The 19,860-nt window shown below is 44.1% G+C and overlaps 1 protein-coding gene across 1 annotated transcript in view; it reads right to left on the minus strand.

Annotated features, from left to right (window-relative positions):
* Nucleotides 1-19,860, minus strand: part of NEO1 (neogenin 1) — a 104,647-nt gene that overhangs the window by 40,215 nt on the left and 44,572 nt on the right. The window contains exons 2-7 of the mRNA XM_044450497.1: nucleotides 12,962-13,279; nucleotides 9,325-9,600; nucleotides 8,624-8,777; nucleotides 7,317-7,453; nucleotides 6,064-6,218; nucleotides 2,192-2,312 (exon numbers count right to left, since the gene is read on the minus strand). Coding sequence (XP_044306432.1) covers nucleotides 2,192-2,312; nucleotides 6,064-6,218; nucleotides 7,317-7,453; nucleotides 8,624-8,777; nucleotides 9,325-9,600; nucleotides 12,962-13,279 — 1,161 coding nt within the window. The remainder of the gene's footprint in view (nucleotides 1-2,191; nucleotides 2,313-6,063; nucleotides 6,219-7,316; nucleotides 7,454-8,623; nucleotides 8,778-9,324; nucleotides 9,601-12,961; nucleotides 13,280-19,860) is intronic.

Below are 19,860 nucleotides of genomic sequence, written 5' to 3' on the forward strand. Positions count from 1 at the left end.
AACCGTGCCATGACGTGTGGGTGAACAAGGAGAAGGAGATTCAAAAGACGGAACCCTTTCGGTTTTTAAATTACAGAATCATACTGATGTGCCCAAATTTGATATCGACTGACCTAATCAAACACATATGTATTACAATACTGGATTCCTCCAGTTAATCATTCCTGTTACAACAATTCTGACATTCGTAATCAATAGTGCAGTAGAACTTGATTTTTTTTAAAAAAAATATTGAATATTTGACAGCCCTGCCATCCCCCAAAGCCATCCATATACTTTAATATCAGATTTTGGCCAGGAGGATGTTTTTAATTTTTCCAGTGTAAACTTTTAAAGGAAGTCATAAAAGTGTGATAAAACACTCCACCCACACTCGTGACATATTTTGCTTTAAAGGAAGTTATTTAATTTTTCCTGCCATGTCCAATAATAAAAAGGTGTATCCTATCAACACATCACACAGAGAGAATTCAGAAAGGAAAGGAAATTTTCCTAACATTCCAACCAGAAATGATGTTGTATTTTAGATAAGATACCAGTGTTAACATAACAGCAACAGGCAGGCAGGGTGTGTTTTTACACAGAACCGATAAAGCGGTACTTCTCTCCTTCCAAAGCCACAAACCCAATGACAGAAACCATAAAGTGGCTATATCAAATTGGGTTAGATAATGTACATTCCAGAGCAGAAGGGATAGCAAAATAATGTTTTCTCATTTTAAAAATGTATTCCACCCTGTGGAATCTCCAGAAGTACTACAGTGACAAGGCAGGCGGTTGATTCTGAACACACGGTATGCTCAGATCTAAAATAGTGAGTAAATATTACACATGCCAGCAGTGGTAAGCAAGCACCATGCTCTTTTACCAAATAAGCTCAACACTGGAATTATATTGGCAAAATGTGTCCTGAGGAGAATGTTTGTAATCTTATCAGCCATTTCTTGTTTCAACAGCTGCAAATTACCTACGCTGGTATGATTTCTTCGTGCTTCCCTTTCCATTGAAAAATGGAAAGTTTTAAACTACCAACTTTTGACAACTCAGAGCCACTTTCCTCCGAAAGCACTCTTCCTCCTCTGAAGGAGGGACTCATTTCATTTGATCTTATTTATTACACGGCACACTGTCCAATAGCTGAAGCTCTCGGGGCAGCTCACAACACCTAAGTTAATCAATCAATCAATCTTGACTGTTGTTTTCTGATGTGAAGGCGTTACAGCACCAGGGAAGGAACGGGAGATAACTAAGGAGCAACCAGCAGGGCTGAGGAAGACTGCAGCAAGAGGCACTGTGACAAGAGCAGAGAGGTGTGGCGAGAGCAGCAGGAAATTAAGCATGCGCGGACGCTGAAGGGAGGCGGGTGCACCGGGCCAGATCGCTCCATCCCTTCTCTCATTGTCTGTGATGGCGGCCAACTAAAGAAGCCAAGGACGGAAGGCGCCCACGCAACGCTCGGGAGTGGAAGATGTGAGAAGAGGTCTCACGGCGATGCCGCGTGCCTGCCTCCTCCTCTTTCGGGGCAGTCCGTCCCAGGCTTCTGCCCTCTTGTCTCAACTTTGTCCCGCTCCTCGGCGGCCGGAGAGTGCCTGAACCCTAACCCTGACCCTCCCACTGAAGGCTGTTCCGGGTAGATGGAGGGTGATTAAGAAGAACGGCAGAATGCGTCACACCGAGGGCCACCCTCTGATTGATTAAAATCATCCTGAAAGGCGCCGGCAAGGTCCTTCACGTTACACTAAGACAAACGTCACTTGCTAGGATACAGGAGTGCACATGCGCGCACACACACACACACACACACACACACACACACAGGGAACTGCCCTCACTGAAGTGATTCTTATTTTCAGCAGTTCCTGCAAATTTTCACTACTGAAACTCATCATCATTCAGTTGATCAAACCTCTTGGTCTTACTACTTTTTATATACGGCTATACCAGAGCAACACGGAGTCTCTGATCAGTCATGCTCACAAGTTGAAAGAATTTTCTATAACACACAAATATAATATTTCAATCTGAAGAGAAATGATTTAGAAATCTTAATTTGCAAGATCATGAATTATAGCGGGAAACTTCTATCCACGTGTGAACGAAGAATATCCTGCAGAAAAATGGCCACAAACTTAAACATTCTTGCCTCCCCTCACATAGCATCTTTTGACAGCATGTGGTCCAACTTTCTTACCATGATCTAGTATTACCAGCTGGGCTCCTGCCTGAATGTTCCCCACGTCATTTTCTGCAATGCATTGATAAAATCCTTCATCTGATTTCACCAGACCCAAAACCTGTAGATTATGCTCATTCTAAAAAGAGAACACATACAAAGTATCATCTTTTATTCACCAAAAGGAAGAAGTCAAATCCGTAAGGGTTGCAAAGGTGAGAAAACGTGTGAACACACACAATTTTATGCCTCATGTCACATGCTAATAACTTCTTTTTGAGAACTTAGTTTTCAGCCTTCGAATTATGCAGTAAGATCCGCATAAACTGTGTTTCTTTTTAAACCCTGCAACATTTGGAAGTCTTAAAATGGCACTGACAGAATTACAATATGTTCAAAGCAAGGCTTTAATTTAGTACATCTGAAATTTGCTCTAAATTAACATGAATTTCCCACTGAAAAGTAAGAAATGGCCCGACATGCCTTGCCCAGGGGCTCCTTGAAGCAGGGCCCCCGACAGCTGGGGGTTTGAGAAGCTGTGCTGGACACCACCGCAAGAGGGCCCCTGCGCCGGACGTGGCTCGTCATGTTATGGCCACCCCGGAGGCCTGGCTAGCCGAAGGAACAAGGGTAGAGACTGGGTGGGAGGGAGAACCGGCCCAGCAAAGGAGACCAGAACACAGAAGGCAGGAAGAGGGGTGGGGAAGTCAGAGAAAGAGCAGGGAGAGTTGGATGGCCAGGCCAGAGACTGGGAGTCAGAGAAGAGCGTGATGAAGGCGCAGATGGGGAGAATGGAAACATGCAGGGATGAGAAAGCAAGAGAAACGGCAGGGAGAGGCAGCCAGGCTGCGCGTCGCTTAGTTCCGCCCGGGCTCCTGCTGTGCTGAGACCCCTGCATGAAAGAGCTCCGTATCCCAGGGGAGTGTAGAAAAGGGGGAGCTCGGGCTGCGGGGGCCTTGCCATCAGGCCCCGGAGAGGCCACCAAGAGCTTGAGGTAACTGCACCTGGCTTTTAACTTTTTATCAGTTTTAAACCGTAAACCTCCATGGATGCCTGGGTAGAATCACGGTGCATATATACATTCAGTTAATATACAGATGCCTACTAGGATATCTTGAGTCATTAATCTCATGCTTCCTACGTAAATAATAGGAATGATATGGCTAATACATTCATCACAGTATTGTATTAATCAAGCTTTAGGGGAACACGACCAGCAAAAAATCAGGAGCTGATTCAAAAGCTCTTTGCATTGCATTGACTTGGACCCGAACTTCCTTTCCATGAAGGCATAAATGCTTCTATAAATGTTCCTGAAGACTGGGGCCTCTGGAGGCGGCATAAGGTACCATGCAGAGAGCCGCGCATAGAAAAAGTTGGCCGAAATTGCTCCCCACCCACTTGCATGAACAGAGCAGCGATTTAGGATCCAGGCATTTCATAGCCAGCTATAGATCAGCCCAAATCAAGGACTGCATAATAAAGAGGTAAAGCACCTAGCAAATGCCACAGTGAATCAGGCACTAAATCGACCACGATGCTACCGCCATGTTGTGTGAACCAGGTCAGAAAGGTCCCAGAGACCGCCAAGCCGACCAGTCAGCCGACTGCCGTGATAGGAAATCTCCAGGCACAGCCGCCTGGACTCCTGCCATGTGCCTGCTGCTTCCGCCACAGAAAAGGAGTTGCTTGTTTCCTTCTCATTTTGGTTTTTGTTCTTCCCTTCTATTCCAGGAATAGTTGGTGGCCCATGGACATCCCCCCCTTTCCTATATTAGGTCAAATTTCTGTTCCAATACTCCATTTGAGAGGTTCCTGAAGGTATTTCTGTCTCCAACAAATACGATCTTTTCTGTAACACCTTTCTATCCCTTTATAAATTGATTATTGTCTGAAACACGCCTCACACTTTTTCATCCAGTCACATCTGCTCCTCTGTCATTTTTTTCTTTCTGCCTTCTGGCAATCTGGCTAAAGCAGTGGTTTGCTTCCTCAATTTATTGCTTTGATTGAATTTCCTCTTTCCTCTCAACCCCTCCTTGGGATGGGTGAATTCTCCCAAGCTTTCCTGAGATTAATTCAGGAAAAAAAAAAATCGCACACACACAAATAATTGTTTCGACCTAGAAAAAGTGACATACACTCCTCCTTCCTCATCAACCTGTAGTATATGCGGGGAGAGTTTTCAGGGGTTGCGGATGATGACTTCCTTAGTCCCAGGCAAAAGCCGCTTAATTCTCTCCGAGGTTTTTAGATGCAATTTTAATCATATGGACTGTTCCACGCTGCGCTTCTAACTGTAGCTCCAGGCTAATTTTATTTATTTACATTTGCGCTTTAACAGTTTCGTTCTTTCTATAAACTGCCCTCAGGATATAATTCTGGGGTGCTGTGAAAGTACGGACGAGAAATGAAGCAAGCCAGCTTGAATAAGGAGAGATTTCAGAGGCTGGTGGGCCGAAAAAGAGTGAGGTGCAGAGAGCTCGCCACAGTGGCTGGCCTCCTCGCCCACCTGTTTTTGTACCAGCAGCATGGCCAGCCCAGGCCCCAGGAGACCTCCAGTACTGGGCTGAACCTGCTGCTTCGGGGGCCGGAGATCATTCCCAAACTTCACCTACCAAATCCCTTCCCAATACTCACTGGCTGGTGGAAGTCCAGCATTTTTTCTCCCATGCTCCGATTTTAAGAGGAGCTTATAGTCTCTCAGCCCAGCTTGGAAGAGCTTCATCAACTTCTCTAGTCTTCTCACATGTCACTATTTACTCTTCAGGGTAGACACTGTGCCTTCCCCCACTTTCCGATTCGTTACTTGTCTGCAACCCAATTCATTTAATTTCAATAAATGCCGACCGCCCCCCACCAAATTCTGTAATCAGTTTTTACTATGCCACTAATGGTTGACACTCAAGTAACTCAGCCTTGCTTTCTACTTGGCTATTTCCTTCCTAAGATTCCATCTACTCTCTCCATTTGCTCAGCAGGCTTGATTCACTGCTTTGTTCTTGTATCCATACTTTTGGGCACTCTGCTAAAAACTGGTCCATTTCTGATCGTTTCTGTCATTTACTTAGCCCACTATTTCACCAGTCACAAAGTACCATTTATTCAAAAATCAAATCTCCCATCTATTTTCCTTGCCTTTTTTCCATTTCCCTCTCTACATTTTCCCAAATATAGGCACAGCTTAATTGTTGACAAAATCAATAAGTGCTTTTCTAATGGTATCTTTCTTTGGTGATTCCTCTTCAAGCTCTCTTTCCTGTACTAATACCTATCCCCTGCTTTTTATTCTGGGACTAAGCCCCTTTCTTTCATTCTTAATCTTATTCTGTCTCAGGAATAAACCAGAGGTGAGAGAGGAGACACGTGGAATATGGTCTGACATTAACAAGCAAAAACAAGATATTGACGTAAAACACCACTGCCTCAACACAGCCAAGATGTTCCACATTTGAGTGGCGGGGGGGTCTACTTAACCTTTTCCCCTCAGGCTGTTTCTCCCATTAAAACCTCTTCCAGTCATCTAGGAAGTTACTTCAAAATGTATTTTCACACGTTGCACTGAGAAAAGTTTCAGTAACCTAGCACTAGGATACAGCCCATACCCAACTGAATAAATCTAGATAATTTTTCTACTGGTATCAAGGAAAATATGTTTACTTCATAGCATGGGTGAATCTTTTATGATGAACACACATCCTACAATATTGCAACAAGAAACTCTGCAGTATAACTGTGTCATCCTAGCCTTCTTGCGATGTAGGTTAAGAATGGCTACTGAGTATTTATTGGAGGATAAGCATCGTTTTAACAGTCAATATAAAAATATAGTACCAAATCTATTTAGCTTAAGTGTTTAATTCCTCAGGCTGCAGATTTCGTATACTTACCACGATTTTAAAGTAGTCACTTGGGATCACCACATCGCCATTCTTCACCCACTTCACGGTTGGCGTTGGCCTACCAGTCACATCACATTCAAACACGATATCCATGGATTCATGGGCATAGATATTAGCCGGTTGCTTCAGAAACTCAGGAGGCACTTTAAATAAGGAAAGAACAGGAAATTGAGAACGATGGCAGGTATGGCTGGGCGGCTCATATTGCAAAACGCAAAATGAGAAGCATCCTTAAGATCATTAGTGTATATGTGACTTTCAAGGGAGTCTTACAGAGTCAAAAAATTGCCAGGATTGATTGCATTGTTCAAGAACACGTAATCAAACGGTACCATTTAAGAAAGGATGACAAGTAATTAAGAATGTTTAGTTCATCACCTGCCTTTCATAGAGTAATCAATTAAATTGTATTCTGAGAGATAACTTTTAAGAAACTAATGGAAATGCAAAATAAACTACATAAACCAAAGCAAGCTACTCACTGTTAGATGGAAAAGCCATCTTTAAAGTTTCCATCATTACTGATCAGAGGCAACATACCTCAAAATAAACTTAAAAGTCCAATTGGAGCTGTATCCTTCCAAGTAATCAACTAACGCTTTAACTGATTATCTATGAACTTCATCTTAACAAAATGAAAAGAATAATTATGGATAATTTATTATTGCAAAGCAACAGAACTTAATAGGATGGAAATGTTCTTTCACAAATGCCAAGCAATCTAAAGCAAATAAGATGGAGCTAATCTCTCATAATGAACAAACAGGAGGAAAAAAATATCCCCAGGTGTGGATCTCAGTTATATGCATGCAGGTGGAAAGGGAAAACAGTGCAGGAAGCAAAGGCATCAATAGTAATCAAACGCCAAAAGTCTAGAGCAAATGCCTGGCTTATCAGACATTGTCTGATAAGGATTTTTTTTGGGAGCGGGAGAGAAAGAAGTAACGAGGAGGAAGAGTGAGGAAGGTGCCCAAAACATGGGCACGTGCTAAAGGTAACACTATGCCCGGGAGCCCCACGAGACTGTCCATCTCTCAACTGACAGCAGCTCACCAGAGAGAGTTTCAGGCAGGGGTCCTTCCCAGCCCTGCTTGGAGGTATCAGAGACTTAATCTGGAAGCTTTGACATGGACAGCACAGGCCCACTGGGTTACGCGATCTTCCATGGTTAACCATCGCACAAAATCCCTAGAAATGCTCACTCAAAAACTTCTGAGTCTTCGACTAAGGTGCTTACATACCCTGTACAGTAAGATCAGCCTGGGCTTCAATTGTTTCATTCCCGTTGTCGGCGATGCAGGTGAATGTCCCAGCATCGTCTTCTTTGATATCATTTATCTTCAGCGTCCCCCCAGCCAGAAGTAAAAATTTTTGAGAGCTGTGCAAAACAGGGCAGATTGTTGAAATGATTTTTTAAAAATCCTGACGGAACACAAACAAGCATCGTTCCTAAGCAACCTGAACATCCAATTAATATTTTAAGTTCTGTTCAACAAACTACTTCCACACTTGACGAAGTCAACTGAAAACGCTCTAGTAAGAGCATCGCATTGCTTTCTATTCCTCATTTTTGTGCATCTGCTCAACTAAGGTACCAAATACCTTCTATGTAGCCCTTTGCATTGCTCTCGTTACCACACTGATATTCAGACTGCACTAATGAGTGCAAGAGATACAAGTCAGCTTCTTAATATTAATTATCCAAGGGATGCAAACTCAAAATAATTGACAATTGGCAACAAAGGACACACTAAATGAAAAAACGGCACACTGAATGAGACTGGAATCTTCATGAATGAACGCCCATCAGTGCTAGTAGATAAACAACTACAGCCAGGAATTAAACACATACATTCATTAATACATAAAGGTCTTTATACTTTTCTGGTGGCTTCAAGGATGGTGAGATTTTATTATGATCTAGCCAAATAGCAGAACCGAGGCAGGGCTGCCATTCAAAGGGAGTCTAAAATCATATCGATGCAGTTCTAAGTCTTTTGCAACTCTGACAGAGAACCCTGCCCTAGATGTGCAGTAACCTATAAATATCTCAGTCCAGAGCCATGCAAGAATCATTGGCTCCTTAATTTGCTATTTTACAAGAAATATTTTAGCTGGAAACCAGGACAGCATTTAAATCACTTCTCAAGCGGACCTTGCCAATTCTGAACTCTTCAACATTTCATTTAAAACTCATCCGTGGCACATAATGCCCCCTCCCCCACCTTTTCTTTTGCACAAACAGAAGGAACATACATTTGTGTTGGGTTTTCTCATCATTAGTAAGTTAAAAAAAACTTTTTCGTTGGTTTGATGCTCTGGCAAATACATATATTTCGCCTCCTTATTGATAATGGTGAAGAAGCCCCCGACACTTGGCAGCGTAAGCTGCCGCACTTTCTATTCCCTTACCCCAAAATCTCACAAGAGTAACAATTTACTGTGACTTTCTTCCCATAAATGATGGGAAGAGAAACTAGGACACGGCATCAGGACAGGAAGAGGTGGCGGGATGGGAAGAGCGGATGCAACAGGAGAGCCCGCATACTTCTCTGTAACGAGCTCTTCTTCGTTTCTCGTCCATCTGACAACAGGCACGGGAACGCCAGTGGCGACGCAGGGCAGGACCGCACTCTGCCCAGCCACCTTGGTCAGGGAGGAGGGCTGCCGCAGGAACACCAGATCCGAGGCAGTTTCCGATTCTGCAAAAAATGTGATGAGACAGCATGTGGGTAGGAAGGCCTGGGGGAGTGTCGTCCGTGGGGTCGCAATGCGTCGGACGCGACTCCGCAACTAGCAAGCAAGCAAAATACAGCAAGAGTGAATTTAAAGTGATGCCAGCAAATCACACAGATTATGGCCACCATATGCAACAGCAGGGGGTTTCTTACTTGGTTGTGTCTATACATTTTGCAACTAACGCTTTGTAAAGATTTAAGCAATGCAGAAAATGCCAATGACACCAATTAGTAACTATAGTAGACAAAGATACTTGGAAGAGACACAAGTAATGCCTTGTGTTGATGAGCAAGAATATCGCACAAAAGGTGGGCTAGAAGACGATTCTGTTTAAGAATCCTTTGGTTCTGAGGCCTGGAAGAGAAAACCAGCCAATGCCTTCCACGTAAACCGTTCTGAGAACTGCTCCTGGAAAACTTGACCACCAAATAGCCGGGGTCTCTCTGGTATTAGTCAAATCACCCCATCCGTGATCTTCAAGAGAAAACTAGGAGGAGAAACCTTGAGTACCTGGAAGAACTTTAATCACGGCTTCCTCACTGTATTTGGGGGAGCCACCAATTTCGATCACACAGCAATAGGTGCCGCCATCCTCGTCTGTGGCATTGCTGATAATTAAGGCCCCACTTGGCAATCTGAATACACGGCCATCCAGAGAGAGGGGCTGATGGTCCAGCTCCCACCTCACAAAGGGGGCCAAATCAGCATTGACTTCACAGTTCAGAAGAACGCCGTTTCCTCTGTAGACGGACTGTGACTCCGGCTGAGCAGTAAACCTTGGAAGCCCTAAAACCACAGAAAGAGAACGCAACGTTAGATCGTGCACGTATACATTTCTTTGTTTCCTCTGCCGTGAGTCTGAACGCATGTTTATAATGTAGGTGAACATTCCTTCATGTATAATAGACTGGCTCAAAAAGAGCATCACCCAGGGGTCTCACAAGCATTGATATCCCATGCCTGGCTCGACTGTTCACGGAATCTTGAAATCTAGCTCAGCTATGAGAAATCAACCTCCGATACTTTTATGATCAAAACGAGCTATGCATACGATATTTTGTGCTGCAAAGGATCAAAGTGACTTTATGAAGAGCACCAGAAAAGCACGTATCCATTCTTGCCCACCAGCACCCCAGAATTTCTCCATGGCGCCAACATTTCCACACATTTCTTATCACTCGTTCACATATGGGGAGCACACAAACCTCTTTAGCCCACCCCCACAAAACACTTCCAGGCCAGCTAACTCCAGCGCTTTCAAAAAATCTGCTCAGCTCCTATCTGACTCTCTGCCCTTTCCCAATCCCTCAACGGTGTCATATTCCCAAAGCTAGAAAGAGATTTGAGGTCATTAGGGACCATTAAAGGCCTTCATTAAATTCCTGATAACCCTCCAAGTTTTTCAGGCAAAACCACAGCACAGACACATTCATATCAGCGGGGAGAGAAAATGAGCACGTGTTGTCTTGTGATAGTTTCTCAGTGCTCCAACATGATTTAATGCAGACCGTGTATGATCTTAGAAAGCAGCAAACCCTGGGATGAAGCAGCAGCTACCAAAATGAATGCACTACCCTGAGCATTTTATTAAGCCAAGAAAACAGTCTGAGAGGGGCAAACTATTCATTAGGGAAAATGAGGGAAGCAGCTACAGGAGTTAACTATTTTCCTCTTCAAACGACTAAGCTGTCATTTTCTGTTGTTTTATTTTGCGGGGGGGAGGGTCCCCTCAAGTCTTTTTGCTGCTATGTAATTATGACACCCCATAATGTAAGATGCATTGTCTACATAATAATAAAGTTATGAAATATAATAGGCAAGTAGGAATTCACGGCATAAAACAAGAGAGCAAGCGGTGAAGGATATGAACAGAGACAAAAACTGTGCCTGGACAACATGGTAACTCAAACTCGAGGGCTGAATACGGGCTGAGCACGGGTTGCTGTGGACTATGGGTTGTTGCTGAAACATGGATTCTTGGGTTGTCTAAACCCACCTGCACTAACAAGCCACGGCTTGTTATCATGAACAACACATGAACAGAAGCCTCGATTGTGAACTGCGGGGTGCTCACATGCGGGTTCAGACAGCATAACACTCCACATTTCAACAACAACGTTGGACACGGGAAATGTCTGAACTCGGTCAAAGGGTGCTCTGGCTTTCCTCCACTGGCCTTTTCACCATTCTAGCCCAAGAAGAGGAACTATAGAGCCACTGGATTATGCCAAGTCCGCCCTTTGAGATCTGCGGGAGAGTCCCTTCTCCGGGAACCCTCCATGAAAGAAATTAGGAGAGTAAGTACCTGGAGGAGGGCTTTCTCTGCGGTGGCGCCCAACCTATGGAATTCACTCCCCAAAGAGGTCCGCCTGGCACCGTCGTTACTGGTTTTTCGGCGCCAGGTAAAGACCTTTTTATTTAAACATCATTTTAATTGTTAAAACATATGATCTGGCCAGGGCAACTTCTTCTTCCTTCTCTTTTCTCCTCCTATATTTTTATTTACTTATTTTATACTGATAATTTTAATTTTATATTTGTAACTCAGTGTATTTTTTGTATTTTTGTATTTAATGGTAATTTATTATGTTCTATTGTATTTCAATGTATTTTATTGTGTTGTAAGCCGCCCCGAGGTTTCGGCAAGGGGCAGCATAGAAATGTTATAATAATAATAATAATAATAATAAGAAGAAGAAGAAGAAGAAGAAGAAGTCGGATTTCCTGCAGATCATCCTAGAACTGCTTTCCTTGGCGGGCGTTTCTCTTCACGGATCAAGAGATTCATGGAGAACACTTGGCGGGTAGTTTGGGGAGGGGAGTTTTAACAAGATAAACAAGCTCAGGGGAAGACCAGTGCACACATGAATGCTCCCCGATCAGATGCAGAGCCCTCCCCACCCACAGGACTGCAGCCAGTTTCTAAAAAGCCTGGATACCAAAACGGCTCCCTCACTGGCACAGGCTGGATCGACGTGCATCCATGAAGCCTCTCTCAGGTCAGCGGCTGGAAGGCATCCGATAAAATGCTACACTCAGTCCAGAACCTACTTCGTGTATGCATCCATGCTAAGCTATTTCCTTCCCGCAAGGTAAAACGCCACTCACACAGCCCACGAGAGAAAATCGCCTTTTTCAAACTCCTGTTCCATCATCAAAAGGGATGTCTAGTATTAGACATGCAAAACGATTTCAGTTTTTTTGGCCTAATTTTGCAACCATCTCCGGACTTGGTATGTAGCATTACCCCTTTATCTCATTGCCAAGGATCTCCTATACTGGTTCAGGACACAATCTCATGTGTGGAATATTAAACAGAAGGCATGCTGGGAGTTAAAGGACATTTTTCTTGCTTGCAGAGTAGCAATTCCCCAGTGGCATTATCTTCATCTTCAAAAGGCAGCTCTCCGATATATACTTTCCTCTTGACTGGAGGGAAAGGGTCTCAACCATGACCATGAAGACTGGAAGCTGCACTAGCAAAAGTCATCTCAACGATTGTTCCGGAGGCCTCCAAATATGACATCTGTAGTTCTGTTAACATAGATGCCCAAAAGCATTTTCCTCCATAAAAATGTTATCCAACCAACCCTGCCTGCTAATTTGCCATTGAAGAATCTCACTCTGGGCCGGTAAGCTGTCCCAGCCATCACATCAAGCCGTGCAGGGGGAAATGCATCCCCCCGACATCCAAGGAAGCCCACGACCACTGCTGAATTAGGTCTTCCTGGAAGGGATTAATCTCCTCCCACTCTTTTTTTTTTTCCCCACTGAGCTACGCAGGGGTCAGAGAATCCTAACGGAGCTTGCCTATCCATTAGGAAGGCAGTAAATTTCTCGGGAACAGATATGATGTTCCCTCCTCCACCAGATGTTGTTTTGGAAACTGCCTTCTTACTCTGCCAAGCTGGCTGTCCTCCTGCCTTGAAGGGAAGAACAAATATTTAGTACTTTACCAGAGGGAGGGAGGGAGGGGGGAGAGTGTGTGTGTGTGTGTGTGTGAGAGAGAGAGAGAGAGAGAATTTCCTAGATACCACTCGAATTGAAAATTTGCCTGTAACGTAACATATCTAGTATTTCTTTTGTATGCTTATCAGCTGGATTCTGCAATTAAATGCTAGAAATTCAAACAGTTTAATACACTCACCTGCTACCGTGAGCTTGGCGGTTCGGCTCACTATGGTCCCAAGGCTTTCAACTGTTGCCACGCACTGGTAATACCCTTCATCCGGCTTGTTGTGCTTGGAATGCACCACACTGTTAATTAACAGAGATCCATCTGGTAGCAGCTGCCGCCGGTCATCTGACACCAAGTTCAAGTAAGTCCCATCCTTTTTCCATTCAATTTTGGGAGATGACTCACAATAAGCCGAACAGTTCAGGATAACCGAAGACGCTCTGACTGACAAAGTGTCCACTGGCTCCACAGTGAAATAAAACGGAGTGAAGGTTCGCACGCTGGATCCTGCAAAACGGGAGCGATGGGGGGGGGGGGGAGAAAGTGAGATGTACTGGGGGCTCCCCAAAGATCCTAAGAACATTTTAGAGTGTCCCGTACGCTCTTAAATGGCAACTGCTGAAGAACCTCCCCTCACAGCAAATATCTGAGACGCACCCCGTGCACCAGGAGCGCACACAGCATTCTGCACAGGCCACTTGGATGAACACAGCAAACCGTAACAATCCAGCTATTTTAGGCCATCCAAAGGGTTTACACTAATCCAGTTCAATACTGACGCTCTTTAAATAGATGATCCCAAGATAAGTTAGACAATTAATGGGTTTTAAAAATCCATTATATTAAGTGTCTCTTTTTAAAATAGAGGCTGCTCGATCCAATTTAGTGCAAGTCCATTCTTGCAATTTGTTTAAAAATCCCGACTCTGTGCTTTCAAACTCACTGATGTAAAGCATACTTTCCAATATAAGAAAAGCGGAGTTCAAAGATGAAACAAATTACACAGCTGTTGTTATAGCTGCAAAGATAAGTCGTCGACCAAAAACTGGCCATTTATTTTCCACCTCTTAGAAGAGAGGAGATCGTGCCAGCGGCCGGCAGTCTGGGTGATGCAGACGATTTAGGCAGATCCATCCCAGTCGGACTTCCAGCTCAGGACAGAAAACGCATTTAGCAAGCCTGGCTGGCCACTCAAGCAGAAGAAAGGACGGGGCAGGGAGTGCCACCTTACTGGTTCTCCTGGGCCTCTCAGTAGCTTTTGATCCCATCAGCCACAGTCTCTTTCGGGTACCACTGAGGCACGACGTGGAGGCGCAACGGTGCATGGCTCCAGTCCTCCCTTTAGGGTCGGTTGCTGGCGCTTGGGGGCTTGCACTGGGCTGCACACATTTCCTATGGTTTTCAAAACCTCCATGAAACTCCTGGGAGAACACACTCAGGGACCTAGGATTCTATCAAAGATGGATGATGCACAATTCCACCTCCCTTTTTGCCCGGAAAGCCAAGGATCCCCTCTTGATCCCCTTAAATATTGCAAAAACTAATAAATGCATCTGTATTCTAATATTCATAACATGAATATGGTTCATACTGTCAAAATACCTGACCTGACAAACACTGTGTACACAGAAGTGTGCCTGCCCTGCATGGCCCCCCCCCCCCCCCCCCGCTACCACTGTTTGACGCATTCCAAATTCCCGGCCGTATTTTTCCCCTTCAAGAAGGTTAACATGTTTTCTTCCTGAGGTTTAGTTACTAGCAGTCAGTGGTTCAAGTTAAAATATGTCGGGGTTTTTCCAGCATTTTGGGCCCTACTCTTTCACTTTTACGCTTCATTTTAGACTTTGCTTATTTGATTATCCCCTTAAACATTAGAAATTGAAGCCAGATAAGAAACGTTCTAATGAAATACTTCAGGGCAGGACACAAAAATCGCAACAACTTTCCCAGGAACCAAAATAAAAGATGCTTCCTCCAACATCTCTGATAATACAAGCCTAGAATCGAGTCCACTGCCTGCAAAGACTAATTCTGGATTCCATTCCTCGGCTGTGGAAGAATCAAAACAGAATCAACCTGGCCTGCGTTATGTAGTAACACTTGTTGGGGGTGGCGCTCTGATCGCATCGCTGAGAGTGCTGACGTAGGATGATATACTGATTTTTAATGTGAGCAGCTTATTTCGAGTCTGTCGCCCACCACGAACGTCAAAGCAGCACTGTTTTGTCAGCACTTTTTGGCTTTCAATGAATTGTGTTTCTTGAAATACTTATGTCTGCTGTATACATGAGTGCCCTCTCTCTTCTCACAGAAGCTGCACTTTGCAAACTGGTGCCAGCTATCCTCACCAAGTATGACAGTGTTTCCACACAACTGGCCGGCCTGTGCTTCCAGACCACTAGTGAGCACTACCTGGCTTCTAATGAAGTCTGCAACAACCATCTGTTCCACATGCAATTTCTCGACAAGTTGCAAAAATGCACCTGTGAACAACAGGCAGGCGTTTACCACCGCACCGCTGAATATATACTGATGCGATCTTTCTAAGAACAACCCGGTTGGACAAAACCTTTAACACACCAGCCATATTCTTTTACTATGATAACCCCGTATTCCAGAGGATTCTGACTTACTGTTCACGAGCTGAGTGCTTATTCCTGCAGCCTCTCTGCTCCCACTTAACTTCCCACCAGAGAAAGCAGTTGAACTAATCGGCCATTGAAACTTTCATTTGCCATCTGAATGGGTGTTCCTACTTTTCTTTGGCTTTTACAGGCTAGATATATAGGAGTTGTTCTTAGGCTGCAGTTCCTGGCTTGTTTGGGAGCAGGAAGCCAGGAGTCCTGCTTCAAATGACACTCTATACGCTCCTTCTAGCGAAAGGGAGCAGCGGGAGCAGAGAGCCTGCAAAAAATAGTAAGCTGGGCTTAGTCAAGATTCCGGCTTTCGTTGCACGTTAATATATCCACTATAAAATGAATCTTTAAAAATAACAAACAGTGACCCCCCCCAATAGTACTATCACTACGACTAGCAATATGCACATTCACTTTGCAGATTTCAGAAGTGAAAATATACGCCTCTCCACTGAGCCACCAGTCTAAAACAGACAATAAAGAAAGAGGAGGAAAGGTCAGAAAAGGGAGGATGAGTTAATGCACATACAACAGAGAGGAACAAAGTAATGGGTAGAGCTCCAACAGGAAACGGGGGCCAGAAGGTGTGTGAGGACCAATGGGTGAACAGCCAGGAGGAGCGCGACAGGCAAGGCAGGGGTTTACAAAATCATGAAGAAGAATGTTAGTTAAGGGGATGAAAAAGAAATGGCTGGTTTTTCCCCCAGTGAAGTACAGAACGCTGCATGGGGAATAAAGAGCTGCTTGTCTAGATTTTCTCTTTCTCTGCACAGCATTACTGCAAAATAACTAAGTGATCTCAAGTTGCAGGAAACTGTTGTTCAGTAACACATGATGTGAGGGGAGGTGCATGGCGAACGGAATTAAGAATTAATTCTGCCACTTTTATTCCAACAGAACTTTGTTTACAGATTCAACACATTATGAAATAGTCTCCTTTATACCACTGGGGATATTTCATCTCGCATTTACTGGGCTCTTGTCTGAAACTAACCACAGGTATATCATCCTATCAGTTTTATGAGAGCTCTACTAGCTGCCAGTTCAACATCCAGGCTAAATTAAGTTTGGCACCGGTTTTAATCTTTAAAGCTTTAAATATTATAAGACTAGGCCAGTTCCCTTAACAAGTGCCGCCTTCTATCTGTACCACCACCGATCCTGTGATGAGTTAATCGAACAGGCAGTACTTTGAGTACCTCTAGTACCATTTGAGGGGGGGACTGATTGGTGCCACATATTTGTCTGAGCAGTTTCAGCATGCTTCTCCACTGATAATTAATGCTTTATTAGTTAGATTAATTGCAATATTTCTGTGAACGGTTTGAAGTCCCACTAGGCAAACACGCAGGATAAAATATAAACGGATACTTTTGATCCTTCTGGTAGCTTCATAAACAAATGCAACATATCCCCTAGATTATATTTTTTCCAAAGCAAGGTATAAATTTGCATGCACAATTTTAGTGCCTCAAATTCAGAATGCAATGTTAATTCTTACATGTAATATTCAATGTAAATTACAGAAATTTAACAAATCTTATTGAAATTATGAAAATTCACACACAACAGATTAATCCTCCATGGAAAAACAACGCTTGTCATCTGCCGACTGTCCCGAGAAGTGAACTGTGTCTGCCTTTCCAGCTAGCTGCAGAATGAATGGCGAAAGCGAGCAGACTTGCAAAGGAAGGCTTTCTTGGCAACTGGCAACTGCAGCACTGGGCTGCTACTTGTTTTTAAGTAACTGTCTGTGGGGAGAAGCCTTTTTGTAATTTGGATGAAGAAGAAGACATTGATTGAGAGCTAATTGCCTAGGATACCAGGATAAACTGCAACCTCTCCCCCTTCTCCTTAACAAGAGAAATTATGGTTTTCAATAGAGGACTCTGTATGGGTGGCTGAGGAGCACGTTCTTTAATTAGTGCCCAGGAACCTAAATACAGGTTGTCAGTTTTTAGACAAGACAGATTTAGCCTTTTTGTTAAAAGGAACACTGTTCCCGGTTTGACTGGCTATGCTATTGTATCTTGTGAAATGGAAAATATCAGTGAAAAAATCTGTATTCATGAAGGTTTTTGCAACTAAGTTATTTTTCTTATGAGATTGGTACTTAATGCAAGAATGTTACGTCCTTCTTAGCCTCTACTTAGTGCAGGAAGTTGATATTCCTCTTTGGGACAAGCGGCCCTGCCTGGGAGTCCATGCCCTCCGTCCCCAAAAGCAATTAGTCACCAAAGTGTGTAGAAATAATGAATATACAGACGACCTCCTGGACAGATAGTTTTGCTAGCTAGTTCTTCTCCGAGACAATCTGTAATGATTCAGTGCCTGTTTAGATGGAAAAAAAGGCCTAGAAGTATACCAAAATTTAAAAAGCAAAATTAAGTTCAGAGAAGGGCTCAGCCCTGGAAATAAACAGAAAATGTAAACTCATTAAAATATTAAATCCACAGTTTTTATATTTTAAGCAAAAATTTAATGAAAGGCACAAGATATACCCCAGAGGTTCAAGTACACTTCCTTCAGAAGTAGAGATCAAGTTCACAAATATTACCTTTGCACAACCTGAAACAGCATACACTTGATATATTTGCTGAAGAAGACTGTATAAGCATTTAGATAAAAAGATAGATAGTTCTAGAGACTTACATACCTGAGTTATTTACCAATACAGTGTTCTAGACAAGCTACAGCATGGCTTGGGCTCAAACTTCTCCTTCCTGCTTGGGCATAGCCATGACTAGACAGGAAAGTAGTTTGCATTTAAGATTAAATGAAGCTTGTTCTGACCTCTGAACCTGGACTCTGCTTTTGCATTAATAATCATTTCTTGAAACACTCCGACCTCACACCAAGTTGGATGGTTTCACTGCTTATGACTTAGCACTGTTTGCCCAGGTTGAGACAACACGGCAAAGTGCATTTAATCCAGAGTGGAAGCTGAAGCTCCCAACGTTGCGGTTTAAGCAAAAGGAAGGGCAGAGCTATGAGCAAGCTCTGGGTCAGACATGGAAATGCTCACTTGGAGGTTGCTTCCGGCAAGGAGTCACTGTCCCCGCTAGAGGCTCTTTTGGGCTAGAAGTCACTTCTGCCCACCTTCCACCCCCCGAAACTAACGTCCTGCACTGAAGGAGGAGACATGGCTGCTTGCTCAGCGACGCTTCTCCTTCCCTCCGTCCTGCGGCATTTTAAGAATAGTCAAGGCCTGCAGTACCGTGAAGCAGCCCCTGCTGGCGATTCCTCCTGAGATCCCCGACGGTTGCCTCCGCTCGGTGTACCGGAGAGTTGTGCACAGCGCCGGTTCAGCCCCGGGCCTTCCAATTGCACTTGCAGCTCTCAGGTGGGGTGGACCACCCTTCCCTACCAAGGCTAATCAACTGCCAGTCTGGACAGCCGCTGCTATTCATGCAGTAGGAACGGGGCACCACCGTTAACGTTGCTTCAGGCACCGCCCTAGACTTGGGCATACGGCGTTCGCATGCGTTGCCCTAAATCGCAGCAAATGCACCCAAGAGGGGTGGGGAGTACGAAACCTGCGCCTGCATTTTCACCATGCAGAGTCTCTGATGCCTCACTTTAGGCCGCAAATGAGCCACGCACACTTCCCAAGGAACTGATTCATTCATTCATTCTGATCTTGTGCTGGATGAAAGCGATTCTGTTCTCCTCTCACAGACACGACCTGTGGCAACCGGAAGCCTCCAGGCCGAGGGTTTCACGTTCCGGGCAGGGCGCTTCTGGGAACTTTTGGAAATATTTACAAACTTCCCCAATGAAGTGCAGGAGGTGAGTGGGGGGAATCCCAACACAGGGCAGGAAGAAGCAAAGCTAGCGATTGAGGCTTGAAGCAAGATAGACACCAATGAATTCAGTCCAATTTAATTTCATTAACACTATACAAGTGGTAGTAGGGAGCAATTCAGATTCATTAGCAAAAAAACAACAAACAGGACAAAGGCCCGGTTCATAAAGGCTTGCGCCTTTGTTCTCTCTATATTCTAGCATATCACAGCCACCAGATGGCACCAAACCCAGTCATATGTATCTATATTTATACATCGTGATTCTCAAATGAAAAAAAAAAAAAACCATCTTGAACTACTACAAGGCTACTCCCGAATGGGCAGCGTGTCAGAAGCTCTTAGATGCCAATTCCTAATATAGAAACTTCAGTCACTGAATCAACTAATGGAGTATCAGCGCAGAAGCCCACCTCCCATAGATCTGATTTCTGAATTCCCTCTCCCCAAAGGGCTCACTATGAGTTTTCCCTCATTTCTATACTACACACACACACAAAAGCTTACATACTCCCAAAAGAGAAATAAAATTCCATTTGGGCAGTAGTACAGATTTACAAATGTGTGAATATGCCTTATACTGTGTGAATCAAATTTTAGTTCACCTCACCTGGAACCAGCTTCTCTGACTTGGCAACTGCTCTCCAAG

This window comes from Varanus komodoensis, unplaced genomic scaffold (genome assembly GCF_004798865.1).
Source record: "Varanus komodoensis strain SLA01 unplaced genomic scaffold, ASM479886v1 scaffold67, whole genome shotgun sequence".
In the NCBI taxonomy this organism is placed as follows: domain Eukaryota; kingdom Metazoa; phylum Chordata; class Lepidosauria; order Squamata; family Varanidae; genus Varanus; species Varanus komodoensis.